We start from the raw sequence: 24,786 nt of genomic DNA on the forward strand, positions 1-24,786 counted from the left end.
TGAGGTCAGCTAACTGAGTACAAATGAAGGATTGAATCTGGGATGTTTCTGTTCAGTATGGCTCAGCATCACGCAAGATGGCGCAATAGTCATTGGTAAAGAAATAATAATTTGGATAGGAAGGAAAATGTCAAGAGTGCCTTTCATGAAGAACCTATGTTTGAATCTTGCAAAAAAATACCCGGATATAAAAGATTGTGCACCCAATGACAACCAATATTAAATGTAAGTTAAGCCTCTCACTTTGATTTGCACATAATCTCTAAATTCTTCGGGGACATTTTTCAGTTGCGACATATGGAATCCATATGCTAACTATAGCACAGGCATGAAGTGAAGAAATTACATTGGGTACTGCCTTTTAGCGGATGGGAGAGGTAACTTTGACCCTGGTATATTGGCTGCAGAAAATATTCCGCCTTATTGCTCAACCCCATGAAAGGAAACTACGCAGATCCTTAATATAGACACACCACCGTGTAATTACAGTGTAAGATAAAGTTTTTATTTGCTTTCCAAAAAATTGACAACATATATATGACAATCATGCCCTGGTGTCAATGGCACCATTTAGAACTTAGCTACACCATTTAATATATACGTTGAAAACTGTACATTTGATCAATTTAACATTTATAAATCTACAAAACAATACTCTCTTTACTAGACTCATTATATATTGAATGTATTTTATACAAATTAAATACATAGCTGATGTTCAAAGGATAACACCTTAATTGTGTGTTTGTGTTAAGAGTTATTGCAGTGTTAAGGTCTATGATGGAAGAATTGTTATTTTTTGACAAAACTACATTAAATAAGATGCAGACATTAACACTTAATTTTTACACACTTGCTATACAACAACGTTTTGACAGATATAGTTGTAATATATATATTTTTAAAAAGCAACCAATGTTTAATCAATGCACATGTACTTTCTATGCCTTTACTTAGAATACATTGTACAATATAGCTACATTTTCTTCCGTGGTTCTGTTTCCCTGTCACATTTGCGTAGCTGCCGTAGACACAAGCTGATGTCTGTCTCAAAGTAGAAAATTGTTGAAGCACTGCCTTGATCTGCTGCTACCTGATATTATGAAATCAATAATCATTTACCACTCCCTGGGTTATAAAGTACACTGTTAATGCCCGGATCTGGATCTTTAAATGTAGCAATTCCAAAATATTTGCTGCAACTACTTTCTCTATCCTAACTGAAATGGAACGTAATGTTTGAGTGAATAAAATGTTTATACAAATATTTAAATATCATCAAATGCTGACCTAACCAAGATGTAATGGTTTGGGTTCTCACTGGATTTGATCATAGAGTGTTTGAAAGTGAACAAAATGAGGATTTGGTGTTCTTGAGGATCTAGTTAGTCAAAGCTGAGTTTCAATGCTAATGAATTGGCTTTGGGATCAAGTGATAGTTTGGTTAGAGATAGTTGAGCGTAGAGACTCAGGAAAATGAACAAATGACACTAGAACAAAATCTTCCAACGTTTTAGGAGCAAAAATCTGGAGAAGGCAGGTGAGTGACATTAAGGAGCCAACCTCTAATCTGTGTGCCTCTCTTCCCCCTCCCATCCTCGTGTATCATATCTCATTCCCCCATGCCCGTGCATCATCATCTTGTTCTTCTCCCACACTACATACATCTGCCTCCCATTCCTCATTTTTTCAGCCTATCCCCTTTACCTCTCCTCCTTATCCCAGTCTGTATGCCTTGTGTTGTCAATTACCAGTGCCATAAATTAGTGCTCCTTCTTCTTCTCACTCTTCAGCAAGAGACAGCAAATGAACATTATTAAAGGTTGGGACTATCTTGGACACTGTAATCTAAATGATAAAATTCCATTAACCATATATAGAAGAATTTATTTACATTTATCCTTTCTCCTAGTGGCAATACTTTGCTTTACCTCACTGGAAAAAATAATCAATCCCCACATTGGCATCTGACAATGGTACTTGGGTGGAACAGGAACTGGAGTAGATATACAGACAAAGTGCTGAAACTGGGTGACAGGTACACAGGGGATTCCTACAGATTGTAGCCTCCATTATGGGAGTGTAGGGGTTGCAGGAAAAAAATAAGTAGACCCCTGGAAAATATGGCAGCACTATTAAAGAGTAGGTGAGAAAATTCTATAATTTTATTGCAAAACCATAATTTTGATTAATGGACTTAGTGCTATAAACTTGACAGACTGAATATGTTGACGTGTATAAAATAAGTCAGTGACTCTAATCACGTCTATATGGTCATAGAATCATAGAATCTTACAGCACAGAAGGAAGCCATTTGGCCCATCGTGCATGTGCCGGCTCTTTGAAAGAGAAAACTATGGTTTAAAAATGCTAACAGTCTGCCTCTGTTGATGGTTGTTTGCCAAAATTACATTGTTATCAAAACCTGAACTGAAACTATTTTTGTTAAGTGTTTTACTGATGTCCATCAACAAAGGTTTATAGCCTTGTATAACTATTGGTCATATTTGTGGTAGGAGGTAGGTGCACAATAACATAACTACAGTCCTTGGTCTCGATCAACCGGTGAAAGATTCATTTTCTGGGCAGTGTTAGTACCTTATACTTAATAAATAATCTACATATAGGCTTCATCGCTTGGAGTGTTGCCATGCTCAGGTTGTTCTGGTCCATTCTCCCGACATTTCGCGTCCTCGGTTGGTTGAGTCATAAGTCGGAGACGCTATGAACAAAAACATAAAAACAAAAACACATTTAAAGGCTTGGAATATAGATAATAATGACTATGCTAGAATGTATTATGAACTAATCTCAAGTCAAGGGTGTAGTGTATGTACCTTTAAGGGGAGAACTACTTTTTACAGCTCCTGTATACTGTAGTACCGGCAGTGATCACACCTGTATATAAACCCTGAGTAGGGATCTATACAGTTAGTTTTAGAGTAACCCTCATCCAGTAAACACCTGTTGATTGTTCCCTGCAGTCTCTTGTCTAGTTATTGAAGGACACACAACATCAAGATACACGGATCTAACATTGGCGACAAGAAGATTCAAACCTACCTGCAACTCTGCATCACCTCCCAGGGATTCGCTCCTGGAGAACAGTGAAAGAAGAAGGCCGAGTCCAGAAGCACGGGCGTCGACCATCCAGCGGAGACTTGAGCATCGCAGGGGAGGCTGTTGAGAGCTGGGCTTGGTTCTCCAGTCACGGTGGTCCAGCAAAACGGGCTGGCAACAGGTACGGCGCAGACCCTCCCCGGACAGCGGCGGCTAGAGCCGACCGACGGCACAGAAGAAGGCCGAGCAGCGTCGACGGGAGAAGAGAGAGGGTAGAGCGCACAGGGTGCAGCTGGTGTTCAGGACCGAGTGGCGTCGACAGAAGAGAGAGGGTAGAGCGCACAGGGTGCAGCCGGTGTTCAGGACCGAGCGGCGTCAATGAGAGAGGCGCGCAGGAAAACGCGCAGAGCGCAGCCGGTGTTCAAGGGCTGAGCAGCGTCAGCGGGGAAGAAGGGAGAGTGCGGGAGACGCCATTTTGAGCCAGTCTAACCACACCCAAAAATGCCGAAGAGTGGCAGTATCACAGCGTTCGACAATGAAGTCGAAGATTGGATGACATATGTCGAACGCATAGAAGTGTACTGCAAGGTGAATGAAGTGCCAGATGGCAGGAAAGCGCTGGTATTGTTGAATTCAATGGGTGTAAAAACGTATGGCTTACTGCGAAACCTAGTAACCCCAGAGAAGCCAGTGGAAAAGGATTTTGAAAACATAGTGTCAATCCTACAGGACCACTTAAACCCCACACCGCTGCTGATAGCAGAAAGATTTAAGTTTCACAAAAGGAACCAGCATAAAGATGAAAGTAATGCTGAATATTTAACGGAACTGTGCAAGCTATCGAAACACTGCCAGTTTGGAACGGGACTAGCAGATACTTTAAGGGACAAGTTTGTGTGTGGGCTTCAAAGTGAAGGAACCCAGTAAAGGCTTCTATCAGAAAAGGATCTTACGCTGGACAAGGCTTTCAGCATGGCAGTATCACACGAAGCAGCAGCACGGGGCGCGGCAGAGATACAACGGAGACTGCAAGAATATGGCACAAATGAAATGTCATACGGAACAGTGAAGTGCTATCGCTGCGGCAGAACAACACACGACCATAAGGATTGCTGGTTCAAGGACCAAGTGTGCAGACAGTGTGGAAAAGTAGGACACATGGCAAGAGTCTGCAGGTCGGAAAAGAAAACCAGCAGCAAGAAATCTCCACAGGAGAAGTACAAGAAGGTACATAAGGTGACGGAGAGTAGTTCAGACGAACAGAAAAGTGATACAGACTCCGGAAGCAAGGAGCTGGGTTGTCTGAAACTACATAATGTGATCAAAATGGAGGGTCACCAAACTATCTGGGTCATGCTCAAGATAGCCGGAGTCCAAGTGAAAATGGTATTGGACACAGGATCAGCCCTAACAGTCATAAACCGAAGGGACTACAAGTGGCTATTCTCACATATACCCTTGAGAGATACAGAGAAATGGCAACCAGGAACGATATGCACACGGCAGGGGCCACTAATGTACACAGTGGATGTTGGGGAGAACATTGTGAGACGCCATGTTGACCAGATCCTAGAGTCACAGGAACGAGTCAACCCCATGTCTCGCCCATACGTACCTGGTGATGAACCCGACATACAGATAGCATCTACCCCAGAAACAGTAGCATCGGAAGCTGATGAACCAACCGACGACAGGGGGCCAGAATCGCCTCCGCACCAAGAGCAAGACACTCAGGAAAGGCGCTATCCAGAAAGGATCAGGAAGCCGCCCCAAAGACTGAATTTATAAATAGACTACTTTCAGTTAATGTTGCATGTTAAAAGTGCTAATTGTAATTAGTTGATATTTAATTGTTAAATGAATGTTATGGTACTGTTAATCTAAAAGGGGAGGAATTGTAGTGTATGTACCTTTAAGGGGAGAACTACTTTTTACAGCTCCTGTATACTGTAGTACCGGCAGTGACCACACCTGTATATAAACCCTGAGTAGGGATCTGTACAGTTAGTTTTAGAGTAACCCTCATCCAGTAAACACCTGTTGATTGTTCCCTGCAGTCTCTTGTCTAGTTATTGAAGGACACACAACATCAAGATACACGGATCTAACAAAGGGTAACAGTACTGCTTAGAAAAGCCTAGAGTTTTGGCTAACCCAAATGGAAAGCTACTATTTCTTCTAGGAATAGAATGCTAATCCTAAATTTAATGGAGAAGAAAACCTTAGGTGGAATATTTTCAATACGATGAACCTCTCCATCGGTATAATTCAAAATAAATTGAAGAACATATTTCCTAGCTGCAGGAGATATCATTCATTTTGGATTCCATTTGCACCTGGACTCATTCAGGTGACAGATTATGATTGTGCCCTGACGTGCTTCATTCACTTAAATTAGAATTGGTGTTCTGGACTGGCAATTGGGCCAGGGAAGTGTTGTACTTCTGAGCATATAGCAGCACCCACCTGGTTGTTGGCCTGGGCACCTCCACATTCGCTTTGGGCCAGTCTGGAACTTCAACTGATATGCAAGTAGATTATGTATATGAGTGGCGACCTAAAAGGTCAAATTTCTAAGGGCGTGAAAGTGAATTGGCTGAATGTATTGAAGAAATCCCCTACCAAGTAGAAGACATATTCTTCTTTTTATTTCATTGTAAAGATGTGGAAGTACATTGTATTCAAAGTACTCCTTCTAGCTCTCCTTCTCCTGTTACTGAAGTGGAAGTCATGCTAAATATGGGCTACATGGCAGCTTCACAGGATACGATGTTTACAGAAATATCTGGACCAAGGTTTACAACACAGGACCGAGGAAGCTAGCAATGTGTTTTAAGTTTTATAAATATCATAATCAATTGACCCAAAGTTAAAATTCATAGATATTTTTGTAGTATTTGTAGCCCAGCGAGTCATGTATTTTTTTTGAAGTTGTGAGTAATTAATAAAATATGTAGATCTTGAAATTCTGTGGAAGTTCACCCAGCCTCCTGCTGTAACTCTGGTGGGAAGGCAGTGGGACCCTCAGAAAAACACTGTAAATGACCATCTCTGTGGGGATTCTGCGGGTCTCCCGCCAGAGTTACTGGGAGAACTACCATAGACTTTCAGAGTCATACCTTTACGAGCCATAGTTGGGGTAGATTGCAACTTGGGAGTGGTAGAGGGTATAAGAAAGTAGCCCCAGTCTATGCAGTTGAATGAATTATGTTAAAAGAATATTGTTAGATAAAAGCTTACTCAGTAGCTCCAGAAAGAAGTACATGTTGTATTATTAGTGTTGTTTATATGCCCCAAATGGGTAGTCTTTGCTCTAAGTCCACCAAGAAGTAATAGTACTTGTTTCCAATGGGTAAAGGCGCATTTACATTAGCAGTTTAGTGTTGGTGAAACGTGATTTCTGCTTATATACCAACATTAAATTAGCATTGTAAATCTGTAGGTATTCCCGACCTGATTCCAAAGCGTAGCTGCATGAAACTACCTGGAGTGGAGACAGGACTCAGCAATTAATGAGTAAGACAGTTGATGTTCATGAAACTGAGTAGATGAGGCACTCTGTAGTTCTCCAGTAACAACTTTCAAACCTGACTGTGTTTTGAAGCGTTGCAATTTACTTGGTTTTCGAAGGAAAATTAATTTTGTCTACAGTCTTAGAATAAGGGGCTGCTCTTTCAAAACTGAGATGAGGAGGAACTACTTCACTCAGAGGGTGGTAGGTCCATGGAATATGCTGCCCCAAAAAGCTGTAGAAGCTACATCATTACATAAATTTAAAACAGAAATAGACAGTTTCCTAGAAGTAAAGGGAATTAAGGGTTACGGGGAGCGGGCAGGAATTTGGACATGAGTCTAGGTTCGGATCGGTCATGGCCCTGTGGGTAGCGGAGTGGGCCCAGGGGCCGTGTAGCCTGATCCTGCTCCTATTCCGTGTGTCTAATTCTGTTAGATTCAGGAGATGGTTCTGTGATAGTGGATTGGCGGTTAGGATCAGATCAGCCATGATCTTATTGAATGGCGGAGCAGGCTCGAGGGGCTGATTGGCCTACTCCTGCTCCTATTTCTTATGTTCTTATGTTCTTATTGTTTCCGCAACTCCAGCTCCTATCTCTTATGTTCTTATGTAATGCTTGTTTATGTTGTAAACTGCAGAACACTTTCCTTTTCAGTTTGGATGTATTTTAACAGATTGGATCCTGGTTACATTTCAGCAGTTAAGTCACCATAAATTCGTCAAATGTAGCTTTTCAACTGTTCTCACTTACCTGTTTTAAAGAACCCTTTGAAATGAGGAACAAGTAACCCATGTAGCCAGGAATCAACATCATGGATGATAAAGCCATAAACCAGCCCACACCTTGGCCCCACTTGGGGAAGACATAATTCCCCATCTTGAGTGGTGTCATTTGAATTGCACTGAAGAGAAATACACCCTGGAAATAAAGAAATACTTGAATTTATAGAGTGTTTTATTTTATCTTGCAGAAACATCTCAAAACACTTCCCATACAATGACTTACTTTAAAGTTAGTTAGTACTTTAATATAGGCAAATACAGTTCAACAAAATCCTCGAGACAGTAATGAGATGAATGCACAGTTAATCTGATTTTGAAGAGGAAATTTGTGTTAAGCTTGTTAGACATTAAATGTTAAATAACACTGGTGTGTGTTTGTTGATCTCCTGTGATATTGTTCACAAAAAAAATGAAAACAATTGTCTCTCTTTGTATGGCAGTGCCTGTGCTCATCTCCCACTCTCTGGGGGTGGAATGCAGCTTGGGTAGAAGGGCAAAACAGGCAATAGAAAATCGGCAGCCTGTCTTACACCCTGTCTGATTTTCTTTTACATTGAAGTCAGTGGGAAAGAAAATCGGGCCGATTCGCTATTACCCATTTTGTACGACCGCCCTATTCATTCTGTATGCCTCCTATACACTTTCTCTCATTGCTCTCTCTGTATTTCGTCATTTGTCTCCAACTCTCTTTCTCTTTCCTTCTTTCTCTAAATCTCGCCTTTCCCTCTTCCTTTTCCGACACTCTTTGGATCCCTCGGATGTACATTGCTTTAATGGTTTAATTAATTGTTATCTTTACCGTTCTCAAACCTCGGCCTGGCAGCCAAACCTCACAGGTTGTAGCTAAGTGAAAGGGCCAGATAGAAAAGAGAAACTGAGGGCAGAGAGGGAACGATGAGTTTAGATCAGGACAGGGGAGGGGACAAGGTTCTGACCTAGAAGGAAGTCGGAGAGAGGGCAGGTTCTGGGAAGGAGTGAGGGTTGTGACATTGGGAGGGTTGGGAACTGGCATTGTGAGGGAGTGTGCTGGAAGCATATAGGTCAGATAATATACTCGATAGAGTTAATCTAATTTATTTTGCATAGTTATTTAATGCATTGAATTTATATTATAATATAATGTGAAGTATTGCATTGTCTTTGTATTACAGTTTAATTAACTCTATTTAGCCATCTATATATATATAAATAAAAGTTTTCTTTATGACACAGCATCACATTTTAAAATGTATGTACGTTAATAGTGATTGATTGAAATAACTAATGTTAAGTTAATGATGCTGGCTGAAATTACCCCACTGATTAACCACAAAGAGATCAAAAACTACTTCCATTCAGTAGACAGATGGAAAAAACCCAACATCAATAAGCAAACATAGTCACCAAGAAATCAAATGAATCATATTTTTCAAACTTAACAATCTGGAACTAGTAACTACCATAAATTGCTCAAATTATTTTTTATCAAATTGCTTTTGGCTGCTATTATCCTTCTGCATTCAGGTTCGGATACCATGAAGCATGGTAAATAAGGCTGGTGAGCTGCAGGCACAAATAGCCACATGGGAATATGATGTTGTGGTGATAACGGAGACCTGGCTCAAAAAAGGGCAGGATTGGGTATTAAATATTCCTGAATATAAGGTGTTTCAAAAAGATAAGGAAGGAAAGGAAGAAGATGGGGTGGCAGTATTGATTAAGAATATTACATTGCTGGAGAGAGAGGATGTCCTGGAGGGGTCAAGTACAGAATCTATTTGGTTAGAGTTAAGAAATAATAGAGGTGCCATTAGACTACAAGATGTATTCTATAGGCCACCAACTAGTGGGAAGGATATAGAGGAGCAAATTTGCAGGGAAATTACAGTGATGCAAGAACTATAGATTAGTGATAATGGGGGACTTCAATTATTCTAATATAGACTTGGATAGTAATAGTGTAAAGGGCAGAGAGGGTGAAGAATTTCTGAAGTGTGTTTAGGAGATCTTTCTTCATCAGTATGTTTCCGGCCCAACGAGGAAGGAGGCATTGCTGGATCTGGTTCTGGGGAATGAGGTGGGTCAATTAGAGCAAGTGTCAGTAGGTGAACATTTAGGGAACAGTGACCATAGTATCATAAGTTATAGATTAGCTATGGAATAGGACAAGGAGCAATCTAGAGTAAAAATACTTAATTGGAGGAGGGCCAATTTCAGTGGATTCAGAACGGTTCTGGCCCGGGTAAATTGGAATCAAAGATTGGCAGGCAAAACTGTAATCGAACAATGGGCTGCCTTTAAAGAGGAGATGGTTCGAGTACAGTTGAGGTACATTCCCACGAGGGGGAAAGGTAGAGCAACCAAAGCCAGAGTGCCCTGGATGATGAAAGAGATAGAGAATAAGATGAAGCAGAAAAAGGGGGCGTATGACAGATGTCAGGTTGAGAATACAAATGAGAACGAGGCTGAATATAGAAAGTTCAGAGGGGAAGTGAAAAAGGAAATAAGAGGGTCAAATAGAGAGTATGAGAATAGACTGGTAGCTAACATAAAAGGGAATCCAAAAGTCTTCTATAGGCATTTAAATAATAAATGGGTAGTAAGAGGAGAGGTGCGGCCGATTAGGGACCAAAAAGGAGACCTACACATGGAGTGAGAGGGCGTGGCTGAGATACTAAATGAGTACTTTGCATCTGTTTTTAACAAGGAAGAAGATGCTGCCAAAGTCTTAAGCCAGAATTTTTCCCTAAAAATACAGGTGGGTTTGGAGCATGGGGGCAGTTAGTGGGCTGGATTTTGTGAATGGAGGCGAGTTGGAGGCGGGGCTGCTGCCTGTCGTGTCAATGTCCCGCCTCCATCCTCGCCTGACCATTCAGAGGGATTTTCCCCTGATTGAGCTTGTTAAGCCCGCCCTGCGGGCTCAGCAGGCCAATTAGGGAAGAAGTCACTGACAGATCACGTCAATGTCAGACGTGCTATCTGTCAAGACTGCTTGAAAGAAGAAATGACAGCATTTGACAGCTCTGTGAAGCTGTCAAACATTGACATTCTCTTTAGTTTGATGTGGCTTTGTGGTGAGGACTCATCAAATGTTGCAAATTTGTAAATTTCAGATGTCTGATGGATCAGACGGTCCATCAGCCATTACCTGAAATTGACAAGGAGGATTTCTGCTCTCCCCATCCAGCACGGCTATAGGCTATGGAAGAAAAACAAGGTAAGTGAACACTTTTTTAAACGTATCGCTTACCTTGCATACTTACCACTCCACACTTGCACCCATCACTCACCTCTACACCTTACTTCCAGGTGCCTCCGACCACCGCAGACCTCCTCCATGTCTCCTCCAACCCAACGGGGTTCTCCAAGGTCGGGAAGCCTTCACCTGTGATGGTAAAATGGCACTAATCCTTTTTTCTGCCCGTTAACGACCTGTTAACAGGCAGTTAAAAGGATTAAATGCCTTTCCTGCCTCCAGGAGATGGGACCCGAAGCTGCACATCTTCTCACCTCCTGGCAAATGGGCACGGAGGCAGGATGCGGGCGGGTTTGCCATCCGCCCCCACTTTCTCCGATTTTACTGGCTGTCCTGCCTCCATGCCCGCCTCCTCGGGGCTTGGAAAATCCAGCCCAAAGAGTTAAAAATGAGATTCCCGACCTGATCCCACCTCCAACCCGCCCACTTCAGGTTTTAACAGAGACGGGATGGGAGGGGGTGATCAACCTGTTCCTTGGGATGAGTACGTCAATTTAAATATTGTAATGAGGCTGGAAGCAGTTTTTTTTGTAACCTCTATTTTGAATTTAACTGCATGTGGACGGGTTTCATACAATTCGTGAAACCCGGCAGTTAAACCGAGATGGGAACTGCTGCATCCAGGAGGTATGTGGCTTTATACCTATCTCCTGGATACAGGGTCCCTACCTCCCTAACCCAGTCCCCACGATTGGAGACTCCCCACGAGGCCACTGATCCCCATCATGAGACCTCCACCCCCCACCCCACCGATGATGCTGAGGCCGGCCACAATCCTCCGGTGGCCGGCCCTGATCCTCTCGCCTCCCCCCCTGCCGACCCCCAATCCCCGAACTCCCAATCACCGGCTGACTCCCCCTGATACTCCAACAGCCCCCACCATTCTCCAACAGCCCCCACTGTTCCCCGACCCCCCCAAGATCCCCGATCCTCCCCTGCCATTCCCCGACCGCCCTCCCCGCGATTCCCGATCCTCCCCTGCTTTTCGCCAACCTCCCCCACAGTGATCCCTGACCGAGCCAGCCATTCCCTGACCCCCCCACCGCAATACCCTCCGCGGGCCGACCCCTTCGCTCACTCTCCGTAACTGAGGCCAACCCGCCCACAGCCAGCCAGCCTCTCAATCTGGCTGGCTGCTGGCGGGAATCCGAGACTTCACGTGCAAATCAGGCCCTGCCATTAAAGTTGTCAGGGGCTGCGGGAAATCTGGCCTCCCAGATTTCCCGCCTGCCTCAGAGGACGCCCATCCCCAACCCGCCTACCTGGATAAAATTCCGGCCATAGTGAAAGAGGAGGTAGTTGAGATAGTGGATGGGATAAAAATTGATAAAGCGGAGGTACTAGAAAGGCTGGCTGTACTTAAAGTTGATAAGTCATCAGGACCAGATGTGATGCATTCTCGGATGCTGAGGGAGGTAAGGGTGGAAATTGTGGAGGTACTGGCCATAATCTTCCAATTCTCCTTAGATACGGGGGTGGTGTCAGAGGACTGGAGAATTGCAAATGTTACACTCTTGTTCAAAAAAGGGTGTAATAATAAACCCAGCAACTACAGACCAATCAGTTTTACTCGGTAGTGGAGAAGCTTTTAGAAATGATAATCTGGGACAAAATTAACAGTCACTTCGACAAGTGTGGATTAATTAGGGAAAGCCAGCATGGATTTGTCAAAGGCAAATCATGTTTTACTAAATTGATTAAGTTTTTTGATGAGGTAACAGAGAGGGTTGATGAGGGCAATGCGGCTGATGTGGAGTACATGGACTTCCAAAAGGTGTTTGATAAAGTGCTACATAATAGGCTTGCCAGCAAAGTTGAAGCCCATGGAATAAAAGGGAAAGTGGCAGCATGGATACAAAATTGGATAAGTGACAGGAAACAGAGTAGTGGTGAACGGTTGTTTTTCGGACTGGAGGAAGGTATGGAGTCAGTACTAGGACTATTGCTTTTCTTGATATATTTTATTGACTTGGACTTGGGTGTACAGGGCACAATTTAAAAATTTGCAGATGACACAAAACTTGGAAGTATAGTGAACAGTGAGGAGGATAGTGATAGACTTCAAGAGGACATAGACAAGCTGGTGGAATGGGCAGACACGTGGCAGATGAAATTTAAATCAGAAAATTGCAAAGTGATACATTTTGGCAGAAAGAACAAGGAGAGGCAATATAAACTAAAGGGTACAATTCTAAAGGGGGTGCACAGCGAGTGGTTAGAATCTGGAATGCACTGCCTGAGAGGGTGCTGGAGGCAGATTCAATTGTGGCTTTCAAAAGGGAATTGGATAAGTACCTGAAGGAAAAAAAAATTGCAGGGCTAAGGGGAAAGGGCGGGGGAGTGGGATTAGCTGAAGTTCTCTTGCCGAGAGCCGGCACGGGCTCAACGTGCCGAATGACCTCCTTCTGTGCTGTAAACATTCTATGATTCTATATACAGCTGAAAATAACATTCATAGCATAACAAACACATAAAAAGCTGCACAAATCTTTAAAAAATCACTAACGTTGTCCATAATATTAGAGAGAGCTGCAAAACGATTTCCCTGCACAGGCCTGCCTCTCTAAGCCTGAACATCCATTCTGATTCAGATCCAGAGCTGAAAATTTCACCTGGACCCTAAGTGCTGGTGAGTTCCACTCCCATTAACAAATTTTGTGTGTGTGTGTGTGTGTGTGTGTGTGTGTGAGAGAGACAGATCACAGGAATTGTAGTTTTCAATCTGCTCTTGTGGATCTACATTCCCAATGCGCAACACCAAGGAAAATTTGTTAGCTGGTTGAAAATTTTTAGCTTAATACTAATGTGGAGGCCCAGCAGAGGAGGCCTAGGAAAATAATGCAAGCTGTGGGAATGAGCTGAACTTAAGGTCAGGCCCCCAAAAGAGAGCGCCAGGATCAAGCAGGGCTAGGTTTCTGAAGACCTTCCAATATACATTGTCTAACTTTGTAGGCAAGTTTGGTGCTTTGTTTCAGAATTGTTTAAATATTTTCTATGTTTTCTGTTCTAAGTTTTATTTTGAGAGGTGTTTAGTCTGGTGGATGGGAACTAAGGCCACTCAAAGCAGTTTTACAAAAATCAAAACCAATAAATTGATTGGTTTTATGGTGTTTCTTTAATTGGTCCATGGTATAATTGCAAATTTTTAGAAAGAGAAAGTGGTTTCTGATAAAACCAATCAGGACTTTTTGCCATATGGATAGTTTCCATGTCCTATTGATATTTATCCCTACATATGCAGCCAGATATCAGATTTTTTTTTTAAAAAGTACAATCCTGCGGCACTGTTCTTGGACAGTGTGAGGTTTGTAGCATGGCTGCGATGGTTTGTTGCAGACCTGGCCTGTTTCTTTTAAGGCCATTGCTGAGGTGTGGAGAAGTGGTCTAAATAGGTCCTAATACTAATTATTATCTGGTATTTCTCTAAATCAGCAGCTACTTGGCCCCTTTCTGTGTTATCTTGACCACCTTAGGTTATCGCAAGGTCAGTAGAAAGAGATTGCTCTTTTTGAATACTTTTCATAAAGATTGTTCAATTGTGATTCATTCCATGTTTTATACAACGTACAACAAATGCTATCAAAAATTGAATTCAAAGCCTGTTGCAAACGATAGGGGATCCCATGTTATTATAAGGCAGCATTAGAAACAAACAAGTCACAGAAATCACAGAAACCCCACAGTGCAGATAGAGGCCATTTCGGCCCATCGAGCCTGCACCGACACATATCCCGCCCGATCCCCATAACCCCTACACCAACACATATCCCACCCTATCCCCGTAACCCCACGTATTTAATCCCCCTAACACTAAGGGTCAATTTATCATAGCCAATCAACCTAACCTGCACATCTTTGGACTGTGGGAGGAAACCGGAGCACCCGGAGTAAACCCACGCAAACACGGGGAGAATGTGCAAACTCCACACAGACAGTCGCCCGAGGCTGGATTCGAACCCGGGTCCCTGGCGCTGTGAGGCAACAGTGCTAACCACTATGCCATACAATATTTGTATGCCAATCGCATATAAACTGGGTTTTAAAATTATTTTAGAATGAACGGGTTATGGATGAATACCTTCCTAAAATATTTCACAAATGTTTTGTATATAAATGAAGGTGGAATAAAATGTTTATAAAGCACAGTACATAGAAAGTGCAATGTAGGTGTACTATAAATTGTTTTAACTGCAAATTATTGCAAATTCAACAGCCCTGTTATATAAATATAATAAGTATAAATGATGGCACTACTAGTATGTGTGACATGAATCAACTGAGCGGCCTACGGGTGGCGCTGTCCAGGGAAAGTATAAATACTCGGGCACGGGCCCAGCTTGCGCAGGACATTCTTAACAGGAACTAGTGAAGGACACAACTAGACCTCCATGTTGTAAAATAGTTGATTAAAGCTTTGTTTAATGCTTAGACCAAGTGCCTAGTAGTTTTCTTACGTCAATGTGCATTTTGCATCATTACATGCATTCTTCATGAGATTATTTTAAAATGTTCATGAATGGCACAGCAATTTAGTGAATTGAACCATTAATGTAATTTGCCACATCAGTGGGGAAAATGAGTTCAGTGCCCACACTACCGAGTTTCCAATCTCGGCTTTTCTGCTATAGGTCAGGCACCTTCTCAAGAGGCAGGAAAGTCAGGAGCAGCGTCACACTCATGGTGCAGCCTTTTGGGAGTGACATTGGCTGAGGCCTGAAAGCAGATCAGCTCTCCACTGAATCAGCTGCAAAAACACGTACAACTCAGGGGGATTAAGATTTTATAAAGTTCAGACCATGCACAATTATAAATGCTGTCAGAAGGCGTTAAAACCACCCTAAGTACAAAGGCCTGGAGTTTCCACTCGATTGCGTTGGTTTCTTCATGGAATTGGCCCAAAACTGGCTGAACCAGCACAAAAGATCGTGAAATTTTAATCACAAATTACGTTCAACGCAACTCGAGTTTCCGCGATCTTTTGCGCTGGTTTAAAAAACATTGTGCTAGAAGCAGGCCACATCCCCAGGGTGAATGAATCACCATTGGGAGTTTCTGCTAATTGCACTCGTTTGCAGGCCTTTGAGTAGGCTTTAAAAATTAAACTGGCTCTTTTGGGCTCAAGGACACTAATAGATACATTTTAAAAGCTTTTGAATATATATTTTTTAAATTTACTATATAACTAGCAAATGGTTCCGTATATTTCTTTGAAGTGACTTTCAGTAATTTAAAATGGGGTTACTCACAGGAGGTGGATTGACACACTGATTAAAAATGCTTATTTTTTTGTGATAAACCCATTTTCAGCTGTATTAATCAAACCGCTCTTAAATATATCAAGGAATGTTTTTTAAAGCAAATTTTTAAAAAAAATTACGTTTTAAAATGCTGCCCGATTGCGCTGGTTCATGGCAGATTTTGCGTTCTGTGATATACAAATGAGTTTGAGTGAAGACTCAAAAAAAACAGCCGCAATTTGCACCCGTTTCGCTGACTGCACCCGAAGCGGAAGCTCTACCCCCACACTGCTTGGCACTGACCACATTCTCAGAAATGTGGTGCAGGCTGTTCTCACCTGTTCCAGCAACTGAGCCCACCTAAGAATCTTCCCAACTTGACTTCACAGTTCTTATGACAGATTTGAAAGGTAACTTTCGGCATACTCATAATGGTGCCCATTAGCAGTTTTATTTGGATTAATAAGCAATCCCTCTGACACTAACATATTATGCACATGCATGCTCTTCCTTACCCCCACAACAATTGGAGTGAAAAAGGACCAGCAAAGTTTCCACCATAGACAAGGTTTGTGGCCAACCATCTCCTCGATGTTATCAAAGAACCTGTTCACTCCTGAAGGAAGGAAATATCAATTTTATTCATGTACCTAACAAGCAATTGCAGTAATATGAAGCATATTCATGTCCATGTAGGCACAATGGCACTCAGCACGAGTTAAATAAAATGTAACAATTCAGTAATTTAATTTACTGTTAACTCATTGAATAAATCAAATGTAACTGCAGACAAGAATATGTTTTCTGTGTGGAGGTTAGAGGCAATGTTTAAATGAAAACCCTGAAAACATTATAAAATATTCTGCAACTGAATTCAATATTGTTAGCATGTTTTTTTCCAAACATTAATCAAATTAATAAAGAAATGATCTGAAAGAAATGCTGATTGCTATACAGCCAAATAGGCACTTTTCTGCATGTTTTCATGGTATGGTACACAATCTATCAGTGGGCAATTTTGTGGACAAATCAATGTAGCCTAATGACACACTGAGAAAAGATGAGCTTTGTAAATTGTGTAGTTTAACCAAACATACTTTTGAGGAGCCTGAGTGTCAGAGGTACCTTGAATTGACTTTGGATTTTATTTGCTGTATGTATGCCCCTCACATATACAAATAGGTTAACCTTTCACAGCTGACTATTACTGAGCAATGTGCACTTATAATGTGTATTTTTGGTTAATTTGCAGATGTGATAAACTGTGTTTCTCAATTACCGATAACAAATGTACTTTAATCACTTTACAATTGCGACCGTTAACAAATTTTTCTGATTAACTATCTATTATTCTTTTTGTAGTTGCACTGTCATTGCTCTGTTATTACTTTCAATAGTCTTCGAGTTTGATGCAAAGTTCTTTTCCACAGCAGCCTCCCCCGCTCAGGTCTCCACTAAGCTTCTATCTGTTGTCATTGATTATCGCTGGTTTGATTTGTATTGCCCTCCAGTCATGCTATTTCTCTTCGCTGCACCCTTGACCTTTCTGTCATAGAACAAAGACAAACTGCATGCATTGCTCTTATTTCACGAGTGGGGAGACAGTGCGAGCATTTTTTTTTTATCTCTCATTGCACCTTGATGGAATTTTCTTTTGAGTATCAATAGAAGCAGATCTTCTTTTCTAGGAAATCTTGAAACAAAATAAAATTGAGGTGGAAACGAGTCTGTCGGGAGAATCTAGTCTTGGTGAAGAAAGGTATTTCACAATCCGACCACACTGTTCTGTTTGGCTTTCCCACTATACTTAGGAAAACCCAGTAAAATGCCTGAGATGGTTCATAGGAGATTATGCTGATTCCAAAAACAACTGGTTCCTGAGAATTTATTCTTGGATATCCTTTTTGTAAATTTCATTCAAACAAATGTCATGTTTGGCTGGCAACAATTTGGCTGTTCCTCTGCGGGGTTTGCAGCAAGCAGCAGAATCTTTTCCCATTAACTGAATTAGTAACGTGATTATTATTTAAAGGTAAGAAGGATAAAATGTTGTGAAGAAAGGACCTTGACACACAGTTGAAAAACTTGAGGTAGAGAGGATGTCTGAAGATAAATACTGGGCAGTTCTATGTTCCATAGACTACTCCATGAAAATGCAGAACATTAGGAGTACTGTGATGTGACGCTATATCACAAAATATTAATAGGCTAAAACAACAAAGAAGTTTTTCATGAGATCTTTGGGTGAAATAATGAGCCACGTAATTGCTTGATTCTTCATTATTAATTTAAAGATTCCTTAATTTTAAAACAATGAAAAATAATTCAGGTAATCTCTCTGCGTGTTACTGGAGGTAAATCCAACAACCATTTGACGCTATTTAATAGTTTCATTGTTCCATGAACTTCCATTTTGCTTGGTTGTTATCCCTGATGAACAATGACAATTTCTATGTTGATAGTGATTTTTATTTTCTGTAATTTGTCTTCTTGTTCCAGATTCAGTCATTCTTCTTCAGTCGAAGATTCCATCTGCCTTATCGTTTCCTTGTCTTATAACTGTCCCGACTGGTCAGTTCCTCTGTCCGATTCTTTTTCACTACTGTCTTTTCCGAGTCTCAACTTTCTCTGCAGTAATTCTTCTTTCTTCCAAATTTCTATCATTATTGGGACATTCATAAAACAATTCTGCCCTCTTGGCAACTAGCAAACATGTTGCCTTATTTCTTTAACTTCTTCAAATAAATTTTTCAGAAGTGAGTTCTGTATTTTGTTGTTTCTTCCTGTAAACCCATTCTTTCTCTTCTGCTGTCTTTCAATAGTCTCCCACCTTTCTCTTAACAAACACACGCAATGAAAAGGAAAGTGCTCATTTTTTCTATTAGAGTTCCTGAATATTACATAATATTGGACCAAACAACGTGAAATTTGACTGTCCTGATGGTATGAATGTTCCCTTGTTCTAGTAGGAAAACTGAGCAGTAATGGGTGGATAATGAAGATTCTGTTTAAACATCTGTCACATTAAAAAGATAGGATTGAGGGTGAATTTCCACTGGGGGTTCTCCCACTTGACCGCCGTGAATTTTGATGGACTAGCCAGTTCCCAAGGCTCTTCCACCAACATTACGGCAGGCAGCTGAGAGAACCCCCATGGAAATTCACCCCCGGTGTGTGTAAGCACATCAGAAGAGCAGTGAGCGCTGATTAACATTGAAACTATGGCCTAGAAATTGGGTTTTGGCTTAGCCAGGGCTTTAGCGCCGGAAATTAGTGCCGGCACTAAGTCCCCTGCGCGCGCCAAAAATTCAGTGGCGCCGCGCCCAAACGGCTGCCGGCGCTACTGAAGGGTCTCAGTGCCTGGAAAAGGGCGCTAACTGCCGTTTCGCGCCGCAATTCCGGCGCTGCGGCACCCGATGCGGTGCGGCAGGCTGGGGAAGTGCAGGCCTCCTCCTTCCGTTAAGGAGGAGCTGCCTGCACCCAGCCGCGGCCCGCGCAAATCTGCTTAAAAATGAGCCCGGCACCTCGGACAAGTGCCGGGCTTGCATCTGTTCCGGGGGGGGGGGGGAGAGAAGTCCGGGGAGGGAGCTGCGGGCAGGCGGCCGGCGGGAAAGCGGCCGGCCGCCGCGGGGCCTTTAATGTGCCGGCGCTAACTGCAGTAAGGCACCTCTGACAAAACGCTGGTTGCGGCTGCCACGGGCGAGGCGGCCGCAACTCAATTTCAGAGTTCGGGCGGGTTACCACGGCAACCGGGACGCTGCGCACACCGATGACGTCATCGGTGCCGGCGCAGCGCTACCGGAGCAACGCCGATTTAGGGCCCCAGGGAATTTCACTACTGGCCATAACTCCGGCGCAAGGCCCTCTAGCGCCTCAAATGAGGCGCTAAGGCTACTGAATTTTCAGCCGTATCTTCCTGGTGTACGGAAAAACTAATGTAAGCATTAGGCGGGACACTTGCATCTGTCATTTGTTGCATTTATGGTTGCTACAGATACATAATCAAAATGATTATCAGTAACAGATTTGCTCTGTTACAATATAAGATGACAGAAAACATATTACTGTACACAGCAAAAAATATTTAATACCCTGTACAAGCATTATATATTGATTCTATTTTCTATGAATATAAGCCTTGAGCTGCAATTATACTAAAACTACCATTATCAGGCTATTAGCTGCACAGTGTGAGACCCAGTTAGCCTCAGTTGAATTTGTGTCTGGTCAAACTGAGGTCAGCTACCATGGAGCACAGCAATTTTGCTTAAACTTATGCTCCTCAAGCAATTTATTTTTAATGGCATTGAAAATATGTCATGGAATTCCAGGATAAAATGTCTAATGTATTTGCGATAAATTCTTGTCTCCATTATTTTAGCAGAGGTGACAACCTGTTTATTTTAAACATGTTAATGCCACTGCTAACATAGGAACAGAAGTAGGCCATTCAGCCCCTGAAGTCTGTTCGGCCATTCAATAAGATCACGGCTGATCTGTACCTCAACTCCATTTACCCACCTTTGTTCCACATCCCTTAATACCTTTACTGAATAGAAATCTATCGAACTTAAACTTGAAAATTTCAATTGACTCAGCATCCACAGCTTTTTGGGGAGTGAGCTCCAGATTTCCACTATCTTTTGTATGAAAAAGTGCTTTCTGATTTCACTCCTAAGTGGCCTAGCTCTAATATTAAGATTAGGCGCTCTTGTTCTGGATTTCCACACCAGAGGAAATAGTATCCCTTATCAAAAACCTTAATCATTTTAAATACCTCGATTTGGTCATCCTTGACCCTTTTAAACTTAAGGGAATACAAGCCAAGTTTATGCAACCTGTCCTCATAATTGAACCCTTTCGGCTAGAAATTCAGCTCCTTTGTGCCTGCCACTAGCGCCTCCAGGGTGCACTAACATGGCGCAAAGGGCTTATTGCCTGGGGGTGAGGTGGGGGGGGGGGGGGCGGCGGCGAAAAAAGTGCCTCACGAGAAATTCAGCGGGACATTGCTAAGGTGCTACCCAATAGCGCCGCGCCCCCGCCGGTAGTGCCCCAGGCCGCTGTGCCGCCAGCAATCACATCATCGCTGCGCGCCATGACCCCTTAGAGCCAGCTGCGTCTCCTTACCGCCCCATGGCAGAAATTCGGCTGTGCCCCGTGAGGCTGCCGCGGGCGGTGTCAGCGCCAGCCTCGCGGGTTGTGAGCCAGGCTGACCTCCGCTTGCAGGGCTGTATTTAATGGGGAGGTGTGGCCGCGACCCACGCCGCAATTTTTTTTTGGCCGACCTCCAGGTCGGTCCTCCGTGGTGGGCCGTGGTGTGGTCCTGGCCACCATCACGCAGCCTGGCACCGCGTCTCGGTGCCGGGCTGTGGCCGTGGCACCACGCCGCCCTGGTGGCCTAGTTGGGGCTATTGGAGGCCCTGCAGATGTGCCACAGCCCTCCCTTTAACTGAAGGGGAGGGGCGCTGAAATGCGGCATCGCTCCACCGAGCCTCCGTGGAGCACTGCCGATCGTGCCCCGACAGGAAGTGGAGCGCCCGAGATTGCACTCCACTTCCTGTGCGGGGCGGTAAGCCAAATTTAGTGGCCAGTGTGGTAGTTCCGCGCCGGGCACAAAATGTCTGGCCTTAACTCAGTTACCGCCCTCAAATGGGGCATAACCGAATTTCCCGCCCTTTAAGTCTTGTTATCATTCTGGTGAATCTGTGCTGTACCCCATCGAAGGCCGATATATCATTCCTGAGGTTCAGTGCCCAAAACTGAGTGCAGTACTCCAGATGGGATCTCACTATTCTCTGCACAACTGAAGCATTCCTTCCTCAGTTTTAAATTCCAGCCCCTTTGAGATAAAGGCCAACATTTCGTTAGCCTTTTTGATTACTCTTTGTACCTGTGCACTAGCATTTAGTGATTTGTGTACATGGACACCTCAATCATTTTGTTCCTGTACAGCTTCTAGTATCTTACCATTAAGAAAATATTCCAATTTATCTTTCTCAGATCCTAATTGGATGACTTCACACTTCCCCACATTGAACTTTATCCGCCATAGTTCTGCCCACTCACTTTGTCTGTCCCTCTGTAAGGTCCTGCTCCCATCCACACAACTTACTGTGCCTGGTATCCCATGGTGGAATTCCAAGGCCAACAGCATGAGAAAGTGGCAGTGAAGCTATAAAGTCCCCCAAAAAATTAATGATTATTATTTACCATGTGGCTTCACATTGGCCTAACTTACGCTAATGCTCAGTGCAAACTCGAACCAGCGTGAGGGTGCATTTACACTACAATAGTAGAATCAATGTGAAGTGGTTTTGCTTCATACTGATGCTATAGTAGCAATGCACCCTGAACCCAGAGTTAGGGCTTGGCCTTTACTCTGGAGTCAGGTTGCCACTTAACTCTGGATCTATGTTACATTTGTAAGGCAGTTCAGACTAGTAAAAGCCCCATGAGACAAGCTTTGTGAGGAGGTCTCACAGAGCTTGCTTTTGTATGCTTAGGAGTGTGATGGAGATCTGATTCCGAGGTTACACTGCCACTTTTGTATTGATGCATACCTGAACCTCCTTTGCATCAATGTGAAAAGTGGCAGCAACACTTTACCCTAGACCACTCTCAAAGCAGAAACTCTGAAATACGTTAAAAGAAATTGTAGGAATCTTCTAGTCACAGAGTTTAAATGATTACATGTGCAATAGTTCTAGATCTGTCCAGAAATCTATAGAAGATGAATATAAATCTTGTCTATTGCATGAAGAGCTTAGAATAAAACAAACTCCTAGTAAGATAGTTCACTTTTGAATTGCATTCCTTGGGGTAGATCTTGACTTTGTGCGATAGTGTAAAATGGGTGATAGCAAGTCGGCAGCCCGATTTACATCTCTTCCGATTTTGAATTCGATGGAAATAAAAATCAGAAGCGATATAAAACAGGCTGCCGACTCGCTATCACCCGTCCTTTCCTCTTTGTACTTTTACAAGCCATGGCTTAGAATGAGCACCTGCTTCATTTATTTTTGGCTTCTGAGTTTGAATATATCTGCTCAGGATAGCGACTTCCAGATGGCATATACGAATGAAGATTTTTAACCAGCATGCTATAGCTTGCATATAGAAATCATGTGTTGTCTTGTGTGAGCAGCAAATAGATATTGGCCCGGGTATTCCGATTCCTACGGGTGGGGACGCGCTGTGTACACACCCATAGGGACATCGGAAATGCCGGTTTCAGGCATGCACAGCGCATGCGCTGGAAACCAGCATTTCCGATCTGTCAAGAATGGTCTTGACAGATCCTCCGGCTGCCCTGGAGAAGGGCCTTTGCGGGTGGATAGTTCTGCTTTTTGGAGACCCTCCGCCCACAAAAAACACTTAGAATTCTCCTGCTTTTACCAGGATAAGAGTTGAAAAAAGTTTTAAAAAAATTTTCACTGATTTATCATTTAAAAATATTTTTTAAAAAAGTTAAGTTTATTTTTAGCCCCGTAAAAAACCTTAATTATTTTTTTCAAAAAATTACATTTTTGTTTAAAATGTTTAATTTATTGTAATTTCAAGTCATTTTAAAAAATGTGATTTTTGTTTGAAATTTATTTAAAGTTTTACTGTTTTTGGGGTGATCTCCATTCATATATTTGACCGGTCTATCTGTCAAGTGTATGAAGGGAGATTCCCTTCTTTGATTGGCTCCCCATGACCCTCGTGATCCCAGGGACGCTGCGAACTGCCTGCACCTCTGGGATACGTGGGCCCTGTGCACTTGGAGTTTGGAGAGGCCCAGGATCGGAAGTGTGTGCATCCCGGGAGCCCTCAGGTAAGGGTGTAGATTTTTCCAGATCGCAGGCCTCCGCACGCGGGAAGCCTCAGATCGGAAAATACGGGCCATTGAAGTAATCTACTAGGCAGAGATGGAGTTGCTGGATTCTGCTATTCTACCGGCACTCTCAAATCAAAGAGAAATCACTGCTCCATTTTCTGAGATGTTGAGAAAAATTGCTTGCGAAGCCTTCTCATGTACTTCTACAGTGCTACTTCAATGTATTCACTTTTTAACTGGGCACCAACCATTTATTTGTTGTCCCTAACCATAATAAAATCTTCATGGCCACATTGCAGATGTATTGTCACTTGTCGCATTTCTTTGAATCTCCACTTTCCAATGCAGACTTGCCTCTTTGGAGAGTATCATTCACTTAGCAATCATGGTAAGATTACACAGAGGAGCATTGACCTGAGACTTGGAATTAGGATTTCCAACAGTTGGCAAACTTTGCATGACTAGCATTTTTTTTCATCAAGTGACCTTCACATCCATTTATTGGGAGATTTGACAAATTGCTTTGGTGAAATCAGCATATCAGAAGTTGCTATAAATCTGCAGATGTTATCCAATATAACTCAAGTTATAGAAATTGAATAATAACCAACATTTGGTATTTTTGCATTTATTTTAAGATCCCATGGGATTTTATATCCTTTAGGTTCAGATAGTTTCTTTCTCCTGCATGTTTTTGTTAATGGTATGCAGGGCTGAGATGCATTTTCATTAACAAATTGGAACAAATAACGTGAAGACATGTTCATTGGGCCAAGAGGTTTGAAGAGAATTGCCCAACAATTTAATTTCAGGTTGATCATTTTGGTTATGCAGCTGACACCTTCTGAAACTATTAAACTGATGAATAAAAGCTGTCATATAGTTTTCTTCTCATTCGCTGTCAGAATGTTCTTCTTTACTGTGTTATCACTCATTGCACTACCTTCTAATATACCAATAACATCATGCTCCTTAGTGCCAATATGACACACTGCTGGGATGTGCATTGTCCTACTGTGTGACTTTGAGATCCATAGTGCCAACCAGTGTAATAGAAGTTTAGGTAATGTCGTCCTATGCAGGACCAAGCACCACAGTCTTGTCAGTCTTCTTAAAGTCATCTTCAGCGATATTGAGA

At 42.6% G+C, this 24,786-nt stretch overlaps 1 protein-coding gene across 1 annotated transcript in view; it reads right to left on the reverse strand.

The window, feature by feature from the left end:
- Positions 1–483: 483 nt before the first annotated feature.
- slc6a1b (solute carrier family 6 member 1b) overlaps positions 484–24,786 on the reverse strand; it is a 49,071-nt gene continuing 24,768 nt past the window's right edge. The window contains exons 12-14 of the mRNA XM_086001775.1: positions 16,345–16,445; positions 7,326–7,493; positions 484–2,722 (exon numbers count right to left, since the gene is read on the reverse strand). Of these exons, the coding sequence (XP_085857901.1) occupies positions 2,618–2,722; positions 7,326–7,493; positions 16,345–16,445 (374 nt within the window). The 3' untranslated portion in view covers positions 484–2,617. The remainder of the gene's footprint in view (positions 2,723–7,325; positions 7,494–16,344; positions 16,446–24,786) is intronic.

This window comes from Somniosus microcephalus, chromosome 11 (assembly GCF_052327205.1).
Source record: "Somniosus microcephalus isolate GS21.2 chromosome 11, FLI_Smic_1.0, whole genome shotgun sequence".
Taxonomy (NCBI): Eukaryota; Metazoa; Chordata; class Chondrichthyes; order Squaliformes; family Somniosidae; genus Somniosus; species Somniosus microcephalus.